This window comes from Emydura macquarii, unplaced genomic scaffold, assembly GCF_026122565.2.
Source record: "Emydura macquarii macquarii isolate MOO-44397 ecotype Brisbane River unplaced genomic scaffold, CSIRO-AGI_Emac_v2 contig_3506, whole genome shotgun sequence".
NCBI classification, from domain to species: Eukaryota; Metazoa; Chordata; order Testudines; family Chelidae; genus Emydura; species Emydura macquarii.
The window spans coordinates 1,888,833-1,908,505 of NW_027133643.1; the positions used below are offsets into that span (position 1 = coordinate 1,888,833).

Sequence of the window (19,673 nt, forward strand, 5' to 3'; positions counted from 1 at the left end):
TATGATTCACAGATAGGCTTTGATAGTGGAAGCACATATACACAGTGATGACTTTACTCACTTGAAAGTGTGTGCAAATTACCTCCACTAACAGTGTGGAAGATGTTCTCTGAGCATGTTCAGAAGTGAGCACATACAATTTAAAAATAAGTTTTTTTGGGTTTTGTTTTGTTTTTTAAAGTATATGAACTACGGCCCTGATAATGCGCTCTGATCCAGATGAGAGGATCCTTCCACTCATGCAGAACCCCACTGAGGCCTCTGGTGCTCTGTTTGGTGCAGGTCCATCTGCTTGGACCTGACTGAATGATCAGGGCTATGTATGTATTTTTATATATATATATATATATATATATATATATATATATATATATATATATATATGCCTGTTAAGATGACACTAAGTAGTTTACACACAATAATTAACTAACTAATTAGAGAACTCTGGAATCCTTGGGGGAAAGAGGGATTTCTACATATATGTGAATTATTATTACTGACTTGTAAATTAGTAACCACTGCATATTCTATTTGTGTGCCATGGAACTTCAGTCCTGAAACAACATGCCAAAGGAAACATTTTAGAAAGTATTTCCTAACTCTAAGATTTGCCATAAAGTAGCTGATTTGCTGATAATTCTATCTGTGTCAAAGCTAATTCAGTAACTACAAACCCAAATTTCTAAGATCAATTTCTCTCCTCAGGCATTAAAAGCTTCTTGGAATAATAAAATAAACATTTAAATCAGAGAGACTGCCAGAAGGTGGTAGTTTCAAGAGTAAAACAGTAATTCTTTGTGTGTAATGTGTAACTGACTCTGGTAAAAAGGTTGGTTTTGGTGTTTTTTATTTTTACAGAAAAATTCAGGGTTCATGATATCTTCCATGTACATAATTTAGCACTTAATACATCTGACTCTTCTTTCATACAGCTAATGAGAACATCCAAAGTTCCTGTTCATAGGATAAAAAAAGTAGTATAAGAAATAGAAACCCTCATACTTCAGCCCATAAGCCAACAAAAACCAACTATGAAGAATCTTCCTCTACGGTAAGACTACTTCATAATGAGGTTTCTTACACCTTTCTCTGAAGAGTCTGGGACTGGTCACAGCTAAAAAGACTAGATACTGAATTAGCTGGACCACTGTCCTGATTAGATATGACAAATCCTATGTTCCATTCAGTTTTTGGAACATTGTCAACTTAATGATTTCAGTGAAGTTACTTCTGATTTATACTGGTTTGAGCGGGGAATCAGGCCCTAGCTTCTCAAAACTCTATATGAATGCTAAAATGGGTGTAAATTATCATTCCCATTTTACACTTGGGAAAACAGGCACATAGGTTAAATGACTTGCCTAAGTTCTTGTAACAATGCTCATTCTGTATAGTAACATTCCATTAAATAGAAATATCTGACTACATTCCTGTGTAATATCTCTTTAAACAAAAGCTAGCTGTTGCAATGGTTGTTCTGCTTCTGATATTTACCTGCAAAGATTTGTAAAACTGTTATAACTTCCTAAATAAATAGATTAAAAATGACTTGCCTAAGTGCCAAAGTCAGGATCAGAGCTCAAGAGGTTTCGTTCTCAGTCCAACACTCAGTCCACTAGACCAGCGGTTCTCAACCAGTTTACTACTGTGGGCCACATATGCAGCTCTCTATATGTTATGTAGGCCACATCCACCTAACATATACAATACCCGTACAGCCCTGAGGCTGTACCATGGGCCACAACTGTGTGCTGATTGGGCTGCAAGTGGCCCACGGGTTGCGAACCACTGCACTAGACACACTGTCATGTTCACTGGACTCATTGAAGGCAGACTACAAATCTCTAGAGGTTTTTTTTTGTTTTTAAATGAATTAATTTCATAATATAGAACTTGGCAGGCTCTTTAAGACAGTCATGTGATGTGAATAACAAATAAACCATCTCCCATTTAAATGTGAGTGAGCTTGATGCAGCAACACCAAGTTTTACAGAGCCTAGAGTATGTGGTCCTCATCTCACACGGCCCTGCAGCTTGTGAAGTCGTTTACCCCAATGCACAACGGATATAAAACATACCATTCTGATCTGGGAGAATACTGGGCCCACTTGTGATGGTGTAAATGGCTCCAAAGTGCAGGGTAAGCAAATCAGGCCCTGTATGTATAACGGAAGTCTAACTTTTTTGTAAGAGAAGTGAGGAGAGCTTCGTCTGATTTCACACCTTAGCTGCAAGATGGTAATTTTTTTTTAAAAATAACTTCCAATCTATAAAAAAGTTCCAGCTGTGCCAGGCTTCTAAGTCCTCACCTTCGGAATTCAAGGCACCAAAAGTCAGGCGCCCGGCAGGAAAGGGGGTCCTGGGGGCTACAAGCTACCCTAGACCCAGCGAGAAAACGAAGTGGCAGTGACTGCGGAGAGGGGCCGTGACCCCACTGACAACCGGATGGGCTGCTCCGTGGCCAGGCCTCCGCTCAGGAAGTGTCTCTCTCTCCCCGTTACAGACAAGGATGCCCCGGCAGCCGGGGCAGTTAAGGAGGTGGGCGCCTCTCCGCCGGGCGCTGCTGCTTTCACCCATCCCCCCTCCTTTGCCTGGGGGAGCGCCATGGGATTAAGGGGCAGCTGTGGGGAAAGGTGAGCCGGGCCCGCTCCCCCCCAGGTGCGCTGCGGCTGCTCAGGACGTGACGGCGGGAGGACACAACCCCCCTCCCCCATTCCTCTTCCCCTCCCCCCACCCTCAGCTCCGGCCGGCGGGGAGCAGCCAACTCCCCCCTCCTCCGCCAGCCCCGCACCCCTCCCCCACGCGCCCGGCGCAAAGCCGGGAGCGTTTTGTTTTTAACTGGTCCGGGCCTTCGAGCGACCCGCCCCGTCCCGTCCCGTCCCGAGCCCCGGCCTCACCTGCCAGCGCCAGGATCTGGGCCTTGTGCAGCAGCAGGCGGTCGCCCCAGGCGCCGGGGCTCTCGTCCTCGTCCTCCGCCTCCCGCGGGTTGCGGTAGACCGTGTAGACCTTCTGGTTGTCGAAGTCGAGGCGGGACGTGGGGCTGAAGTCCCGCACGCACGAGACGGGCAGCGCATAGCAGACGTTGTCCTCCAGGAACCGCACAAAGGCGTACATGGCGCGCGCCGGCGAGTAGGGGGGGAGGGGGGCGGCTGCGGTGCGGGCCCACTCGCTCGCCGCCTGCACTGTTATTGTTCCTGAAAGTCCGCCTCGGCGCTCGGCTGAGCGCGCCTGGGCGCACCGCCGCCGGGGCCGAGCGAGCGAGCGGGTCCGCGCGCCAGGCAGACCGGAGCAATCCAACGCAGAGCGGAGGCCAGGCCGGCGGCGGCGGCGGGAGAGCGCGGCGCGTGTGTCTGCCTGGCGCTCGCTCGCTCGCTCGCGCCTCGCGAAGGGCTGCTGAGGCGAGCGGGGAGCGAGCCAAGCCGGGGCGCCCCGGCCTCTCCTGGTTCCGCCTCTGCCCCGGCGTGCTGCGCGCCCCGCTCCTTCGGGGAAAAACCAGTGCGGGGACCCCGCCGCAGCGCTGCCCGCCGGGCAGGAGGGGGTGGCTCCTCTCAGCGCAGCCCGCCCGCCCGGCCGGCCCGAGTGCCTTTCCCGGGCCCACCGAGGAGCTCGGTGGGGCTCCAGAGCGTGTCAGGCGAGCCCAGCAGCGCTTGGCCCGGTAAAGGTCCCGCCTCAGGCTCCAGGTGCCCGGCCGGCTCTCAGCGAGGTGCCATTTACAGTACGCGCCATGCTGGGGCTCCTTAGGCCCCTGACAAGGATCTCCCCCCGTATTACGCACGCGCCAGCGGAGCCCTGGCTCGGCCCGGTCCTTGGGACTGGCTGGACAAAAGCCGTGTTCACTACAGGTCGGGTTTTCCCAGAGCCGAGTGCACTGAGGGCTCCCTCTTCTAATGGCATCATGGAGGCTCAGACTCTGACAATCAAACCTTTCAACCTAGGAGCTGTCACCCGTCTTAAGCTCGTGTTATTTATCTCCCCTTTGGGGAGTCACCTGGCCTTGAGACGGAAGCTGATGGAAGGGGATCTTCTCTTCCCCTGTGCTGGAAGCGTAGGGCCTGGCTGACTGTAGCTCAAAGGCATCCTGGTGCCTGGGCCAAGGTGATACTACCATGCACCTAGGGCAGGACCTAGGAGTACTGGCCCCTGCCAAAAGTAGCAAACAGAGATAAGTGACCAAAATTCCTAGACATCAAATAGGTAGAACATATGCTGCCATAATCACACGGCGCACATATTGATACTAATCAGGAAAGTCATTTTTTGGGCTCCCAAGTCCCTAGAAGATGGAGACGCAGTCCTATCTTGCAGCATTGCCTGTTGGTGACAGGCAGAAAAACTCTTGGCCCCTGCTGACTTTATTAAAGGTGAAACAAGCCACTGGGTCTCATCCGCCAAAGAGAACAGCAAGATGTAGAGGGATTGTGTGGGGTCAGAGGGCTGAGAGACTCTGGATTCACAGGTTTGGATAAACAGTTGAGCTTCTGGATACTTATCCAAAGTGAACTGTGAATGTTTTGGAGTTCACACATGTACACACTCGCTTGCGCTCTTTCTTTCTAGGTGGTACTCCCCCCTCACTGAGCAAGAATTATTTCTAGGGGATTATATTCAGTTCTGAGAGTCATTTGTGAGCAGGAAAAACTTGAGAAGTGTAACATACAGCATATGAATCCTAAATATAGGGACCCAGTAGGTTTTAGGATTACAAAAAGCAATACAAATATAATGTACCAAAACAAACAAAACCACCCATGGTAGAAATTTTGTTCATATCTATATAAAGTACATAAAACCAGGAATAAACTAAACATACAATGAAGACTACATATATAAAACTGATTTAAAAATTAAATTCATGTAGGTACCAGCAGTAAACTTCCCATATAGTAATGGGAGATTCATTATTTTAACACGGACAAAGTTTTCTATATCCTTCATTTAAGGTTTGGGATTTCAAATGCCAGTAATTTATATTAACAAGCAGTAGAGCATCACCAGGTTGGTATGTAAATTTAACATCAAATTAAGTCTGCTAAAGGGCATAGATGAGAAATATAATATAGCATTTGGGCTGTAAGGGAAATGAAATTTCAACAAAGATTGTGTTGCTGATCCAACAATAACAGCTGCTGTAGTGATAGTATCTCTATCTTGCATTACAATGGAAGTAGGAAGAGCTGCAGAAAGAAACAATAGGACAAACTAATGCCTGGTGTTACTCCATTGACTCCATTAGAGGTACACCAAGGATAAATTTGTACCATGCATTTCAGTGGCTAGTGAAGGATTCGGTACACTGAACCTTATTTGGATTGTGTTTCCTTTGCAGCTGAAATCTATTTGAAAAATCAAATGCTGCTGGACAGGGAAAGAAAAAAGGAGGAAAATGGAGAGGTAGCAGATAACAGCACAAAAGAAGAAAAATTGGAACAATTGGGAAGGGGATAATAGGGTTGAGTAGGAAGAATAAAATTAGTCAACTGTCAGGAAGGCCTGGACAATTTGTCTTAAGGTAGGAAAACTGAAAGAAACCATGAAAATAGACAGGTAAGAAGGAAAAGATCTCACATTTCCATTAGCACTAGAATGACTTAGAGTCCATCGGTCTTAGAAAGGAAACATTTTAAAGAGACTATAAACTGCAACATTTTACACTCCAAGATCCAATTATGGCACAAGCTACACAAACATGTCCAAGAGAAATCCTCTGGTTGCCAGCAAAAGCCTTTGGAGAGGCTATTCCACAAACTTTCATAGACGGAGGGGCATTCCCAGTGACAGAATCAAGATGATGGGCTGCATGTTTACACATACGCACCGTGTCCCAACCACATACAATAGAAGAAATTATAATGCTAAAGAATTATTACCCTAAAGGAAATGGATACTTTCTGTTCCTCTGAGAATGAAGATGGTCATTGAGCTTGATGCAGGAATTATTGGGTGAAATTCTATGGTCTTTGTTATGCAGAAGGTCAGACTATGGTAGATTATCATAATGGTCCTTTCTGGCCTTAAAGGTCTTATGAACAATCTGCACTGGGTAAGGTGAAGAACTAGCTGAATAGAGGAAACATTTAGAGACAGAATACAGAAGTGTGTCAGTCCCTCCTTTTATTGTGCACACAGGGCAGATTTTGGCCACTCCTATTTTAGAAGGATAAAATCTCAGCATGAAGCTTAAAGATGTTGTGTTGCCCTTGAAAGGGCACAGTCTTTAAACACTTAGAAGGGAAAAACTGGTTTCTCACTATAATTAAGATTTTCAACCTCCAGCAAATTCATCCTTTTGACTTAGCCATTCTGAAGAAGTAAATAATTATCTGCTGAAAAAGAGAAGGTGACTTACCCTATGCAGTAACTGAGGCTCTTCAAGATGGTATCCCTATCTGTGCTCTATTTCAGATGTTGGTGTGTCCCTGTGCCCTTGATCGAAAAATTTCAGCAGCAGTGATTGTCTGGGTCGCGCATGCACTCTCCCTGTCCTGTGCCGATGTCAGCACTTATCTAGCACTGTGTGACCAGATCCCCTCTCAGTTCTTTCTCCACCACAGAGTCCATATTTCAACTCCAAAGTAGAGAGGAGAAGGGTAGGTAATGGAGCAACCACAGGGACACCATCTTGAAAAACCTCAATTATTGCAGAGTGAGTGAACTCTTCTTCTTCTAGGGGTGTCCCTGTGGGTGCTTCATTTCAGGTGACTTGTGCAGTGCCCCTTGGCTTCAGAGTTGCGTAGGTAATTGATGACAGTACAGTAAGTTCTACCAATGTATCCGATCTTGCGGTCTCATCTATCCCATAGTGTTTTGTAAATGCATATGCAGGCACCCAGGTGGCCGCTTTACATATGTCCATGATCAGTATGTTGTTGAGAAAAACTACTGAGGTTGATAATGACCTGGTAGAGTGGGTTTGGATCCCCACTGGGGGATTATATATCCTGCTGTTGGTAACAAAGGTGAATGCATTCAGAAATCCATTTGGACAGTCTCTGCTTGGATGGTGGAAGCTTTAGATCATTCCGAAGTCTCAGTGACTTTGTGAAGATTTTGGTTCTCTCAAGGTAGAAGGCTAGTGCATGTCTGACATCCAGTGTGTGTAATATTGAGTTCTATTTGCTCCTATGAGGTTTGGAGAAGAACATGGGAAGATTGATTGGTTGGTTCAAGTGGAAAGAGGAGGGTAATTTAAGTAAAAATTTAGGATGAGGTCTTAGGGCGACATTGTCCTTGAAAAAGATGGTATATGGTGAGTGCTCGATGAGGGACTCTAACTCTCCCACTCGTTGGGCAGACGTAATAGCAACTAAGAATGCCACCTTCATTGACAGATGTGTTAGAGAGCATGTTGCTAAAGGTTTAAATGAGGCCCCGGTAAGGCAGCGTAGTACCAAGTCCAATGCCTAAGGTGGGGTAGGTATTCTTATTTCAGGGTAGATGTTTCTGATACTCCTAAGAAAGCATTTGGTGATAGGATGGGCAAATATCACTATCCTGTCCATCTTGTGGTAAAAAGCAGTAATAGCGACAAAGTGCACTCTAAGTGAGCTCTTTGGTTCTAGCATGTATTTCTAAATCATTGGTAAGGGGACGGTAACAGGCTGGTCTTGTTTGTTTTGGCACCAGATGGCGTATCTCTTCCATTTGTGCAAGTATTATGTGTGGTTATCCTTCTACTGTTCACTAATATGTCTTTCACCTCTTCCGAGCAGGTCAGTTTGTCGTACTGGAGCCATTTTGGAGACATGCTCTCAGGGGAAGTCTCTCCAGATTTGTGTGGTAAACCTGTCCGATATCTTGTGATATAAGACTCGGCAAGAGTGGAAGAGTGCGTGGTGCACATACTGCCATCCTCAACAAGTACAAGTATCAAGTTTGTCTGGGCCAAGTGGGGGCTATCAGGATGACTTTGACCTTTTCATCTCTTATTTTGTGTATTACTCTCAATAGCATGGGGATGAGGGAAAGGCGTATAGCAGAGGCGTGTCCCATTTGAGGAGAATGGCATCACCCAAGGATCTGGAGCCCAACCCTGCTCTCGAGCAGAATTGTGGGCATTTGTAATTCTGGGATGTTGCAAAGAGGTCTATGGATGGATGACCCCTGTGTGTTAATATGCTCTGCAGGACCATGTTGTTTAGCTCCCATTCATGGTCCTGAGAGAATTCCCTGCTCAACGTATCCGCTGTGGTGTTTTGACATCCTGGGAGATACAAGGCTGATATATTGACACTGTGTCAGGTATACCAGTGAGGAATCTGGTTGGTAGTAGTGACACTTTGGCCTCTAGAGCATTAAGATGCACCCCAATGAAATCCAATTTCTTCACAAGTGTCAATGTTGATTTTTATATTTTAATTGTAATCCCTGCCGTGAGAAGCGGGTGATTGTCCTATGTGTTGTGTCATGGCATCTGCCCAGGTAGGTGCTGTTAACAGGCAATCGTCCAGGTAAGGAAAAATTGTCACTCCCTGTTTGGAGGTGCGTTGCCACTACCGGAAGAACTTTGGAAAACACGCGTGGTGCTGTCGGAAGGCCAAAGGGCAAAACTTTGTGTTGATAACGTTATGCCCCCAGAGTAAACCTGAGGAATCTCCTGTGCGGAATGTATGGTTACATAAAAATAGGTGTCTTGGAGGTCCAGGGTTGAAAACCATGACTTCTGTTCCAGTGCTGGTATTATTGTTGCTAATCTGATTGTCTTGAACTGTTGGCCCCTTCTGTGTTGTAATGGTACTGGTTCCACAGCACCCAGATATAGGAGGTGGTTTACTTTTTGCTGTAGGAGATATTCGTGAGGGGGAGGTCTCTCAGGCCCTTGATCAAATCTTCAAAATTGTTGTTTTGCAGAGGGTTGATGGGATATCAATTATTGAGTTGGAGGTTGGCAACGGAGGCATGTCTTTGCCTTTGTGTGTCATAGCGCCTCTCTTGTGAGGCGTACAGGACAGACCTTGTATTCTGGGCAATACAGCATTTACCCTGGGGTTTTTTTTATGCAGATGTGCATATACCCAAGGAGTGAAGCGTCGCCCTGGAGTCTTTCCGCATATGAAGGGACTCATCAGTTTTTGCTGACAACAACTTCCGGCAATCAAAAGGGAGGTCCACCATGGATGGTTGTACCTCCCTTGGGAAGCCGGACAGGTGGAGCCATGAAGCCTGGTGCTTAACTGTGGCCATGGCCATGGAACATGCCACTGTATCAGCCACATTTCAAGATGCCTGTAAGGTGGTTCTGGCTAGGAGATGGCCCTCCAAAATGATGGACTTGAATTGGTCTCTTTTGTCCTCCAGTATGATGTCAATAAATTCTGTAAATTTGGAATGATTTGTGTGGTTGTATTTTGCTGTTAGAGCAGTGTAACTGGCACTCTGGAATTGAAGAGTGGCTGATGAATAGGCCTTGTGGCCAGAGATCTAACCGTTTCCACTCTTTGTCATAAGGGGTGGATCTGATTTGTTGTTGACTGCCTCGTTGGTTGATAAAATCAACCAGTAAGGAATTCAGTGTGGGGTGAGAGAATAAGAAGTCCAGTCCTTTGGAGGAAATGTAGTACTTTTTATCTGCTCTCTTGCAGGTGGGCGGTATCGGAGCCGGGGTATGCCATATGTTGTTAGCCAGCTCCATGAATGCGTTTTTTATGGCAAGCGCAATTTTCAATGAGGAGGATGTATGGAGAATGTCCAGTAACTTGTGTTGGGATTCTGAGACTGACTCTAAAGGGATTTCTAGGGTATCGGTGATTCTTTTAAAAAGTTCTTTAAAATGTCTGAAATAGTCTGCAGCTGTGGGTGGTGGTGGTATTATGGCCTTGTCCAGGGACGAGGAAGAAATGTTGGTTGCTGGTGTCATGTCCTGTTCCTTTGTGACCACCTTTTGTTCTTCAAAGTGTTCCTCAGGAGGCAGTGACTGAGTGTTGTGGGGGAGATCTAAGCCTCTCCCTGTATGGGCTTGGAGGTCTGAGGTACAGTCTCCTGTATGCCCCCGAGGGGTCCCAGTAGGGCCACTGAATGGGGAACGGCATCGGCAATGGCATCCATGGAGGGCCACACCAAGTCTAGGTGTCAGCCCTGTGATGAGCTTTAGACTGCACAAGTGGACCCAGCACTGCATTAGATTGAATGGGGGAGGAGTGGTGAGATGAAAAGACACTCTCCTCCTCAGTCTCTTCCTCCTCACTAGAGAATGGAGGGGCCAGAAGTGAAGTGGGTTGACACGGTGCTGTGCATGCCAGAGAAAAATCAGTGCCAATGACGGGTGATCCCAGCGTCGACTAAACCTGGAGGTCCGCATGGTGTAGGAAAAGGTGTGGTGCTGATGGTTTTGGTACCAAGGCAGTCGGTGTCGAAGATGTTGTTTGTAGTCGCGGCTGTCGGTGCTGACATTGGAGTGCTCTGCACTATTGGGACAGAAGGTGGCGCCATAGCCTGTCTGGATTGGCTCAGTGCTGCATCTTTAGACGGCTCTGTTAGTGCCATAGCAGAGAAGGTAGGTTTCTGTTTGCCCCTCGACTCCAAGCCTGCCCACTTGGGGTCACTGCCTTTCACAGCGCGCCTGGTTCTGGAGGATCCCAATGCCTAGTAAGTACTCAGCCACCGTGCGTTCGGTACAGAGGGTGTAGAGTGGGCCAGAGACTACTTCTTTTTTGGCAGCTCCTTGAGGGGAGACGTCGCAGCTCTTTTCCTCTCTATCTTTTTGGAGGAGTGAGCCTTCCACTGTGAGGCAGGTGAAGTCATCGGAGATCATTGCCCAGAGGGGGTTAGCGGACCAGGACTGGATGTCGGGCACAGAAACTTTTCCATTAATATAAGTTTGAGACGTAGATCTGTCCTTCCCAGCACGAGGCTTTAGGTAAGTGCAGCGAGAGCACTTTTGAGGAACGTGTCTCTCCTCAGATGCACTGAGAGTGTCCGTCCAAGACTGGGATCACCTCTTGGTGGGAAAGGCAGCGCTTGAAGCCCAGTGAACATGGCACAAGCTATAGCGGTTCAACTGTAACAGTGAAAACTAACTAAGCTAAGGGGTATTCAAACTTGGAGTATAAAGGGGACAGGAAAAAAAAGGAGGGTTTTGGGTTTTTTTAAGAATAAATGGGGAGAAAGGGATAAATAAATCTAACTAGGGTACTAAAGACTACTCTAAACTATTTTAAACACTAAGTACAGCTATCAGTCTTAACACTGCTGGGAGCCACATCTCAGGCTGAGGATGGTTGAGAAGGAACTGGGGGGTGCGGGGGAATCTGGTCATGTGGCACTAGAGAGGGGCCGACAATGCTGTGAGACAGGAAGAGTGCATGCATGACCCAGACAAGCACTGCTGTTGAAATTCTCCAATCAAAGGTGGATAGACACACCGACACCTGAAGTGGAGCACCCATAGGGACACTCCTTGAAGAACTTATTGTTGTATTGGTTAAAATACAAATGAACCCACAGATCAAAAGTCTTACTCCAAGAGTCAGGAAACCACAAAGTAAAGTCCCAGCCCTTCCGGAACTTGTGAACTGTTATTTCCTGGAACTCTATACCTATCTTTTACTGTTGTTATTTCTGCTGAAGCTTTAAAGCCAAAGATAGAGTCTGCTGTTCTGATGCACATGCTATGCGTTTCACTTAAGGATGTATGATGAAAAGTCAATAGTATTAAGCAAACAATAGTAACCCTGGCATCTAAATCTCTTTTGCCAACAAAGCAATAACATCAGGCTCACCAGTAAAGTGACCTCCATGTTCAGTGCCAAACCACACAAGGAAGGCTATCTTGATCTCTTGTCTCCTCGTAAAGAAATTCACATTTACCTTCAGCATTCAAGAGCAACCTGACTTCTCACTGATAACCAATAGACCTGGAATACCTTTTTAGGGGCTTCATATTGATAACTGGGGACCCTGGATTGTTTGAAAGATTGTTTGCATGAGATACAATGCTTGGAGTATAAGTAAAATTACAAAATTTACAAGCAGGCAACACAGAAATGTAGCACTCCTTCAATTATTCCAAAACACAATTTAAAATTGTCGTGTACCAGAGAATGTGTTTTGGAATAATTGAAGGAGTGCTACATTTCTGTGTTGCCTGCTTGTAAATTTTGTAATTTTACTTATACTCCAAGCATTGTATCTCATGCAATCAATCTTTCAAACACTAAGTGCACCTTAAACAACAGATATATCCAAATTTTGCAAACAGTGTGACTATCTATAAAATGTGTAGCCTGGGCCTTGCCTTCCATTATCGAAAGCTAATGCTACAATTCCAGAGGGAAGAGCATAAACAGAGATTAAATATTACATCATTGATTTAAAATAAGAGTCTGTTGTATTAAATTTTTCTCTACACAAACAGTATGGCTGAACATACATTAGCTGTCTATTACCGTATTTTAATGACATCTTACATTTGTAATAACTCAGAAATAATCATACACAAAAACCAGACACAATCCCAAGGTGTGTGTGCATGCACACACGTACAATCCGCTGATGTGCTGGTTCACTTTTATTAAAGGCACGATTGCTAGAGTGTTCTGGTCATAAATGATCCTGTCTTTTGATAGGTGGCACGTATCACAGCATCCCTGTTGTATCTAGGAATGTGACAATAAAAACTGCTTAATTCCAAATGTAAATGAATCCTCCTACTTGAAAGGTCACACACATTGTAAGACCAAGAGAGTGGGATTAGGGTTTCTTAGAGCTATTCTCAGCTCAAACCCTTAAACAGTTTCAAGCATTTTTGATCACACAATAGCTGGAGAGGATGTCACAAAAATACCAGATAAAAATACAAAAAACCTGAAATCTAGTCCCTGTGGACCAGAGGAAAAAGGAGTATATCTCTGTGTGTACACGTTTTCAAGGCACTTTGGATATCATGGTGATGGATGCTATATAAAGACCTAGATTAGATAGGTAAATCCCTGCGATTTAGGCCTTCAAAATCCACTGCCCCCAGATCCCTCCCACCCGAGGATGCAGTGCAGTGCTCCAGGGATATTCAGCAACCAACACCTGAAAGAGTGATCTAACTTTACGTGAGGTTTAGGGTAATACCCATCAATCAGCTTTTGCATTAAGCCCTTTGGCAGTGGAATGTCTGTGCTTGCATCTTGGCAGTAATTTTGACTTAATATCCATTCAAATTAATGAAACTTTAAAAAAAAAACCACTTGATCCATCCACACAGAAGACATTTATGTCCCGGAGGTAGCTGGTATACTCTGTAGCATTAAAAGGGAATGATTAAGCAATAATGACCAATACAGAGGGCACTTCTTGGCTGTTAATGACCATCTGGATGAGTTGAGGGCCAGAGGTGAAAGCAGCTAGTCATTAATTGCCAGGAAATGCCTGACCTGGAGGTCATTATTTCTATTATAAATCATGAAAATATAAAACATCAAGAAAACATTTACTTATGTGCTGAAAAATTAGAAGTCCAACTATGTTGCCATGGATATTGTTCTCTCTCTAATATACTCAATTTTTCAATCCTTCACAAAGTAGGAGCTGGTCTAGGTGACCCAAAAGGCCTTTTCCATGCTACAAACTTCCTAGCAACTAATGGTGTAATAATCAGCAGGAAAGAATAACTTGTTCTTTAATGTGCCTTGTGCATAGTCCCCCACTTGCAGGATGTGCCTCTCTGGTACCATGGAGCTTAAGGAACCTTCTTGAAAGCAGTGCTTTGATTTTTTTGTTTGTTTGTTTTTTTCCCTAAACCAGACTTCCCTGTGTTAGTAATTTTACTAGTACTTAGACTTTGTACGATTGCAGAAACTAGATTCCTCCACATCTTGGATATCAAGAGGTCTTTTTAGTTTTTATTTGGCTAGAACTAAGGCCTTTCTATAGCCTTTGGGCATTAGTGTAAAGGGAATGTCATTTCCACTCGGTGCCTGTGATTATGCACCGAGTCCTGCTCTGCTTTAGCTGGGATGACAGAACCTGAGGGCTTTAGGGCTAAGGCAGTACTGATAGCCTGTCTTCATTGTGTTTTCATTTTAGATATCTAGATGACTGCTACTTGGAGTTCGCTTCACACACTGACACAGTGCTGTCTTCTCTTGATTTCGCATCTAAATCAGCTTTTCTACGTGGGAGTGCAATTCTACAATCCTTTTTTACACAGAACTCCTTACACCATCCTTGCTTGCTGGATTCAGACAAGTGGGAATACGCATAGAAGAAAGAGAGGTTACGAACTAACAACTGTAGTTCTTCCAGCACGATACCTCTGCATATTCACATTACCTGCCTGCCTTCCAGTCTTCTTGGAGTACTGATCTCATAGTCATAGGACTCTTGAGTTTAGCTGGGCACCATGCAAATTCTTATTCCCAGTTCTGAACAGCCAGCGCTGAAAAGTGGTGCTCATACAGTTCCATTAAGCACTACTTTTCTACAAGGTTCTTGAAGCTCAGCAGTATCAAGGAGAGTATTTCCCAAGTGTGAATAGAGACATAAACTCAGAGCTTCCTTTTCATACCTCAGTACTTAACAGATTTAGAATTGGCTGTATTCCAAAATAAGAGAGTTCCTACAAAATATTTTCAACAACTAGCATCAGCATCTTTACAGTTAAAGAATCCACTATTTTCCATTTGCTATAAAGATCATTATCAATAATGGGCCTAATGATACCTTTGAAGGGTCTTAACTAATATGTGAACGCATGAGCATGCTACCTTTCTGTGGAAGGCCAGGAGGAGGCAACACGGAACTGGAATACTTTAGGAAGATGTCTTCTCCTGTAGTCTGTATTAATTGTTAATAGAATTTAATAATAAAAATGTCTTTGCAATCCTAGCACTGTCCATCCAAGCTTCTGAATATCTGAAAACATTTCACAAACATTACATGAATTTAATCTCAACACCCTTGTGAGGCAATTCCTCACAGATTAAGGAAACTGCAACATGAAGCTATTGAATGTCAATGTCACATACATTAAGGGGGGCCACAAATAGTTCACAAGTTCACTCACCACTAGGCACCAACTCATGGCCAGGTGTACCATAGCAGCTCTTTCTCTGAGCTAGTACCCAATGCCAATGGTCGCTCCACTTCAGTGGTTCCTCTTCCAGTGACTCAGCCCTCTGGCTGGGTCACTATCTTGAGTCCACCCCTTCTGAGGTCACCAATTGTCCAAACTGAAAGTCTCCAAAATGTCTTTAACACAAACAAAAATCCTTCTCCCTCTCTGGGGCTCTTCCTCAACCTGTCTTTGCCTCAACCTGAACCCTTATAAAACTTGTGGTGGGCTTCTATGCCCCTTCCTTGGGGCCAGCAGGGGAATCCAATCCCCATCTTCTACTCTGGGTTCCAGCCCAGGGCCCTGTACTGAATAGCTAGGTCTCCTCCTTGATGTCCACAGCAGTTTTCCCTGGACCACTTATCCAGTCTCTTTAGTTCCCTTCTGGGTCTCTTTGTTTCTTCCCTGTTTGCTATGGGTCTCTCTGCCTGGAGAGCTTTCCTGACTCTGTGAGCTTTCTACCTGCTGTCTTTGAAACCCTTTCCCCAGCAAGGCTTTATCACCACTTAAGTCTGGCTCTTGTTCCCATTACTGCTGCCACTTTCTGCTCTTCATAGGGAATTGCCTGATTCCCCTTAGGTAGGGTTCATTTTGCAATCAGGTTCGCTTAGCCCCAGGCTCCCACACCCCTGGGGCAAGTCACTATGTTACACCATGCCTCTCGACTTTCCTCTCTATACCTTAACCATGAGACCGCCTTCTTTCTTGGGTTTTTAGACACTCAACAAAATTACATTGTCCTGAGTCACAAAGTAGTAATCAGCCTTCCATGGCTAATAAATCTAAAGACAAGCCAGATAAACAAGTCAAATGGAAACTGACCCAGAAACTATAACTACACTGTAATACTGATGTGCAGAGTCCTACTGTACTCTATGAACCGCTCCACTCTTGTGTCTGAGAGAAGGCCTACCTCTCTTTAGAATGTATGGAGTACCTAGATTAAAATAATCCACTTTATCTGACTAGGCAGGTGATTCAAAAGCACGGCTCCTTTCCCTCAGGCCAGACAAACTGGAAAGAGTAGCTCCTACCCATCACTGCCCAGGAACCCAGAAGATTTGCCTGCAGTAGGATCCAAATTGAAACTTTAAAATAACACCTATGAGGCCTTTGGGGAGCAGCAGCATCAGGAGGCTTCCTAAATGATGAAGGAAGGCCTAAACTATCCATGCTCTATTTATATAGCAGGAGTCCTTCCCACAGCAAAGAAACTGGGATCAGGAGCTGCCAGCCCAAAAGGATTCTGATCTCCAGAGAGGAGTGACAATAAAGCCCAAACAACATCTACTGTGCGGCATTTAACATTCTGAGGAGGCTGTCTGAGAATAATTTTGGGGTAAAGAGGAATCCTATGGAGAAGCCCCTTGTGTGAAATTAGTTCATAAAGCATGGAGCATCTTCCTCATGTTCAAGACTGATGGCATCCCATATGGATTGTTTTATCTGGAAGCTTTCCAGTTCAAATGGACCCAATCCTGCCATGTCATCAGTATATTTAAGGGCATATTTGTGTAAAACAAAATGTTCACCATATAATAACTAAAAGTGCTAGAGATATGCAAAACTTTCACATTGGTAAAGTCAATAGAACTACTTGCAAGAGTAATATTCACTGATATGAGTTGGACTTCCACCACTGTGCCCTTCATAAGCCCTCAGTGTATTTCTCCATAATAAAATAGTCTTTTTTTTTTTTCTTTTTTAAAGGAACATTAACTAAAAACACCTTTGAGAAAGTTCAGGGTGGTTGTTTTTTTTTTAGAAAGGCAACAGTGAGAATTTTTAGTTTGAGATTTTCCTTAAGTATTCTTTTAACATTAATATGTTTAATGATGCTCTATCTGGTTTCATACATGGAATGTAATACAGCCTTTAGTATATTTTTATGCAAATACAGTTGTGCAAACTAATAACTGAAACTGCATTTTTTTCACATTTGCAGCATATTATACACATTTGTAATCTTTACTGTTTGTAACTTACATTAGCCTTTCTCGTCCATAAAACAAAGCTCAGGTTATAATGCCTGCTGCTTAAATTTTTCTGCAAACATCAAAGATGGACATTTGAATAAGCAATTTAATGTATACATTTTTATTCAGTTCAGTATTCTGATCTTCTCTTGGTTGGAATAAGTATTCTGCTAGATGATTGCATAGAAACATACCATTCAGAATATGAATTGGAATAGTCTTTCAATACGCTTTTCAGGGGGGATGGTGTGATATTGAGATTAGGTTCTGCATATAATCAAATTTTTGATGCCTGTACACACACACTTGTATAACTATTCCTTTATAAAATTTGAATGCAAAAACCCAGGAATCAAATATTTTTGAACATACACGGTGGGCAGTTAGTACACAGTCCAATCTGATGGAAAAAATAGTATCAGTGAAAATAAGGGACTGTCAGGTGCATTGCAAAACAGAGTTTGTTAAATTAATCATAACTATTGTCATTATTTTGAGGACAGAAAATACTGTAGAACCAGTCTTTCCACAACTGCTAAAAGTGTAAACAGAAGTTGTAGCCAGTACCTACATTCAATCTAGGTTTACAGGTTGGTTCCTCTTGAACAGTAAAGATTTGCATAATTCTTTGCATACTCTGATATATAGCTTTCTTACTGATGACCTATATTTTCTAAATTTTCTCACTACTGTATTTATTTTAGATGTAGATAGCTGGCAATAATATAGAGAAGATAAAATGGTTGAGATGATGTGGGATTGTGCCCATAAAATAGAGGAAGATGTTACAACTGAGTGGGTGTGACAGTATTTAATGAATGCAAACATATATTATACAAACACTGCAGGATAGCATACTTTGTTGTATTTGGAACTATTTTGGATAATTTTGTTCACTTACTTTTCTTGTTTCAATTTTGAGTTTTGCTGGAGGAATAGAAGTAGAATACTGTGGGCAGCTCTGCGGGACTTCGCTTAGAATAGCTGGCTGCCTAGAAAATGAGCTAATGTGATTTGTAAGTGTTATGTTTTAAGTGGATTTTGCACTGGTGAAAGGTGGTGGATTGGCACACCTCTTACCCATAGACCACAGTAGCGTTCCCCACATTGCCACCATCAATATCCCTCACCCCTGATCTGAAGGAACCACATCTACAGGTAAAAGCTTAGTTCAATTCGATGAACAATTCAGTCCTTAACTTCTGCAATGTCACTACTTACAAATAACTTGCCAATAACTACTAACGTGGTGTGTTTCAATTATACTATAGCCTTATCTACAAAAGGGACTGGATTAATTCCACAAATGCATTTCACACAGACAACCAAAAAAAGTGTTCTGATAATATGTTAGCACACCACTTGAAAGGCTAATAACTTGCTCTTCTAAGGCCTGATCCATAGCTCACTGAAATCAGTTCTGCTGACTTAAAAGGCTTTTGATCAGGCCCATGTAGCATTTTTATCTATAGATCTCAAAATACTTTACAAAGTTGGGTAAACATTCTCACCCTGACTTTACCCATGATGAGACAGAGTGAGACAGAGGTTAAGTGACTTGCTGAAGGTCAAACAGCAGTCAGTAGTAACCCAGAAAAGGAACCCAGGTCTCTTCAAATCTCAGGCTTCAATCTATTACACCACTGCTACCACTTTATTGGTCACTCATAAAGGTAATAGATATAGATGGCTAAAATGAGACATGAGAATACACCAATCCTTTGACTCTAGGTTGCTGCTGAAACACTTCCAGGTTCATATTTTCTCTGTCAAATATGTTCTGAATGGACATTCTTAACATTCTCATACTTGTAGAGTATAATATACAATATTTCTTACATATTTGTGCAAGTTTGAAGAGGATTTACGGTAGAAAGGAATAAAGGCTTGTTTACACACAAAAGTTGTTAACTATACAAGTATATTGAAAGTGGTACAACTCCTCAAATGTCGAGATAGTTATACCAGTATAAAGTTGCTTATATCAGTATAGCTTATTCCCATATGGCACCTTTCTAACGATATGCCTGCATCCATGCTAGAAATTGCATCAGTATAACTGTTTTGATTAAAGACTAAAATAAAATAAAATCACACTCCTAATCCAAATAGGTACATTAGTAAAAAAGATGTGTATCAACAAAACCTAAGAGCAAGAAAATACTGTGAGAATTTCCTTTGGCTTAAAGATTCCCGTGATGTAGTTGAAATATATTTGGGATACATATTTCTAATATTCCACTGACTGCCCTCATGAAGTTAGTACAACTCAATGATTTATATTTTCTATTTATAGGAACAAATGTATTTATTTATAGAAGGGCGCTCATTACTGTTGTGCAACTTCACTTTGTATCCATACATGGCCTGCCTTTTCAGAAATGCTGAGCACACTGAGTTCCCAGTGACTTCAATGAAAAATCACGCATAATCAGCATTTCTGAAAAATCAGACCATTTCTTTAGCATCCAGATTTCAAAATTTTGGCCCTAGTGATTTATTATGCCAAATTATCTCTAGGTAATAAAAAATGTTCGTAGCTTAACCTTTTGGATGATATAGAAATCCACACACAGACATCCCAAGAAGGCATTTGTCTGACAATCTGGGAAGTGCCAGCATTATAAATGGTCAATAATTCAACAGTCTGCAATGCTAAA

The 19,673-nt window shown here is 43.4% G+C and overlaps 1 protein-coding gene across 3 annotated transcripts in view; it reads right to left on the bottom strand.

The window, feature by feature from the left end:
• Nucleotides 1-19,673, bottom strand: part of LOC137144931 (BEN domain-containing protein 5) — an 803,386-nt gene that overhangs the window by 39,518 nt on the left and 744,195 nt on the right. The window contains exon 1 of one of the 3 annotated variants that reach the window (XM_067535414.1): nucleotides 2,898-3,358. The exons of 1 other annotated variant lie outside the window; for it this stretch is intronic. In XM_067535414.1, coding sequence (XP_067391515.1) covers nucleotides 2,898-3,114 — 217 coding nt within the window. In that variant the 5' untranslated portion in view covers nucleotides 3,115-3,358. Of the gene's footprint in view, nucleotides 1-2,897; nucleotides 3,359-19,673 lie in introns of those variants that run through there. One more of the 3 variants, XM_067535416.1, reaches the window with a different exon arrangement.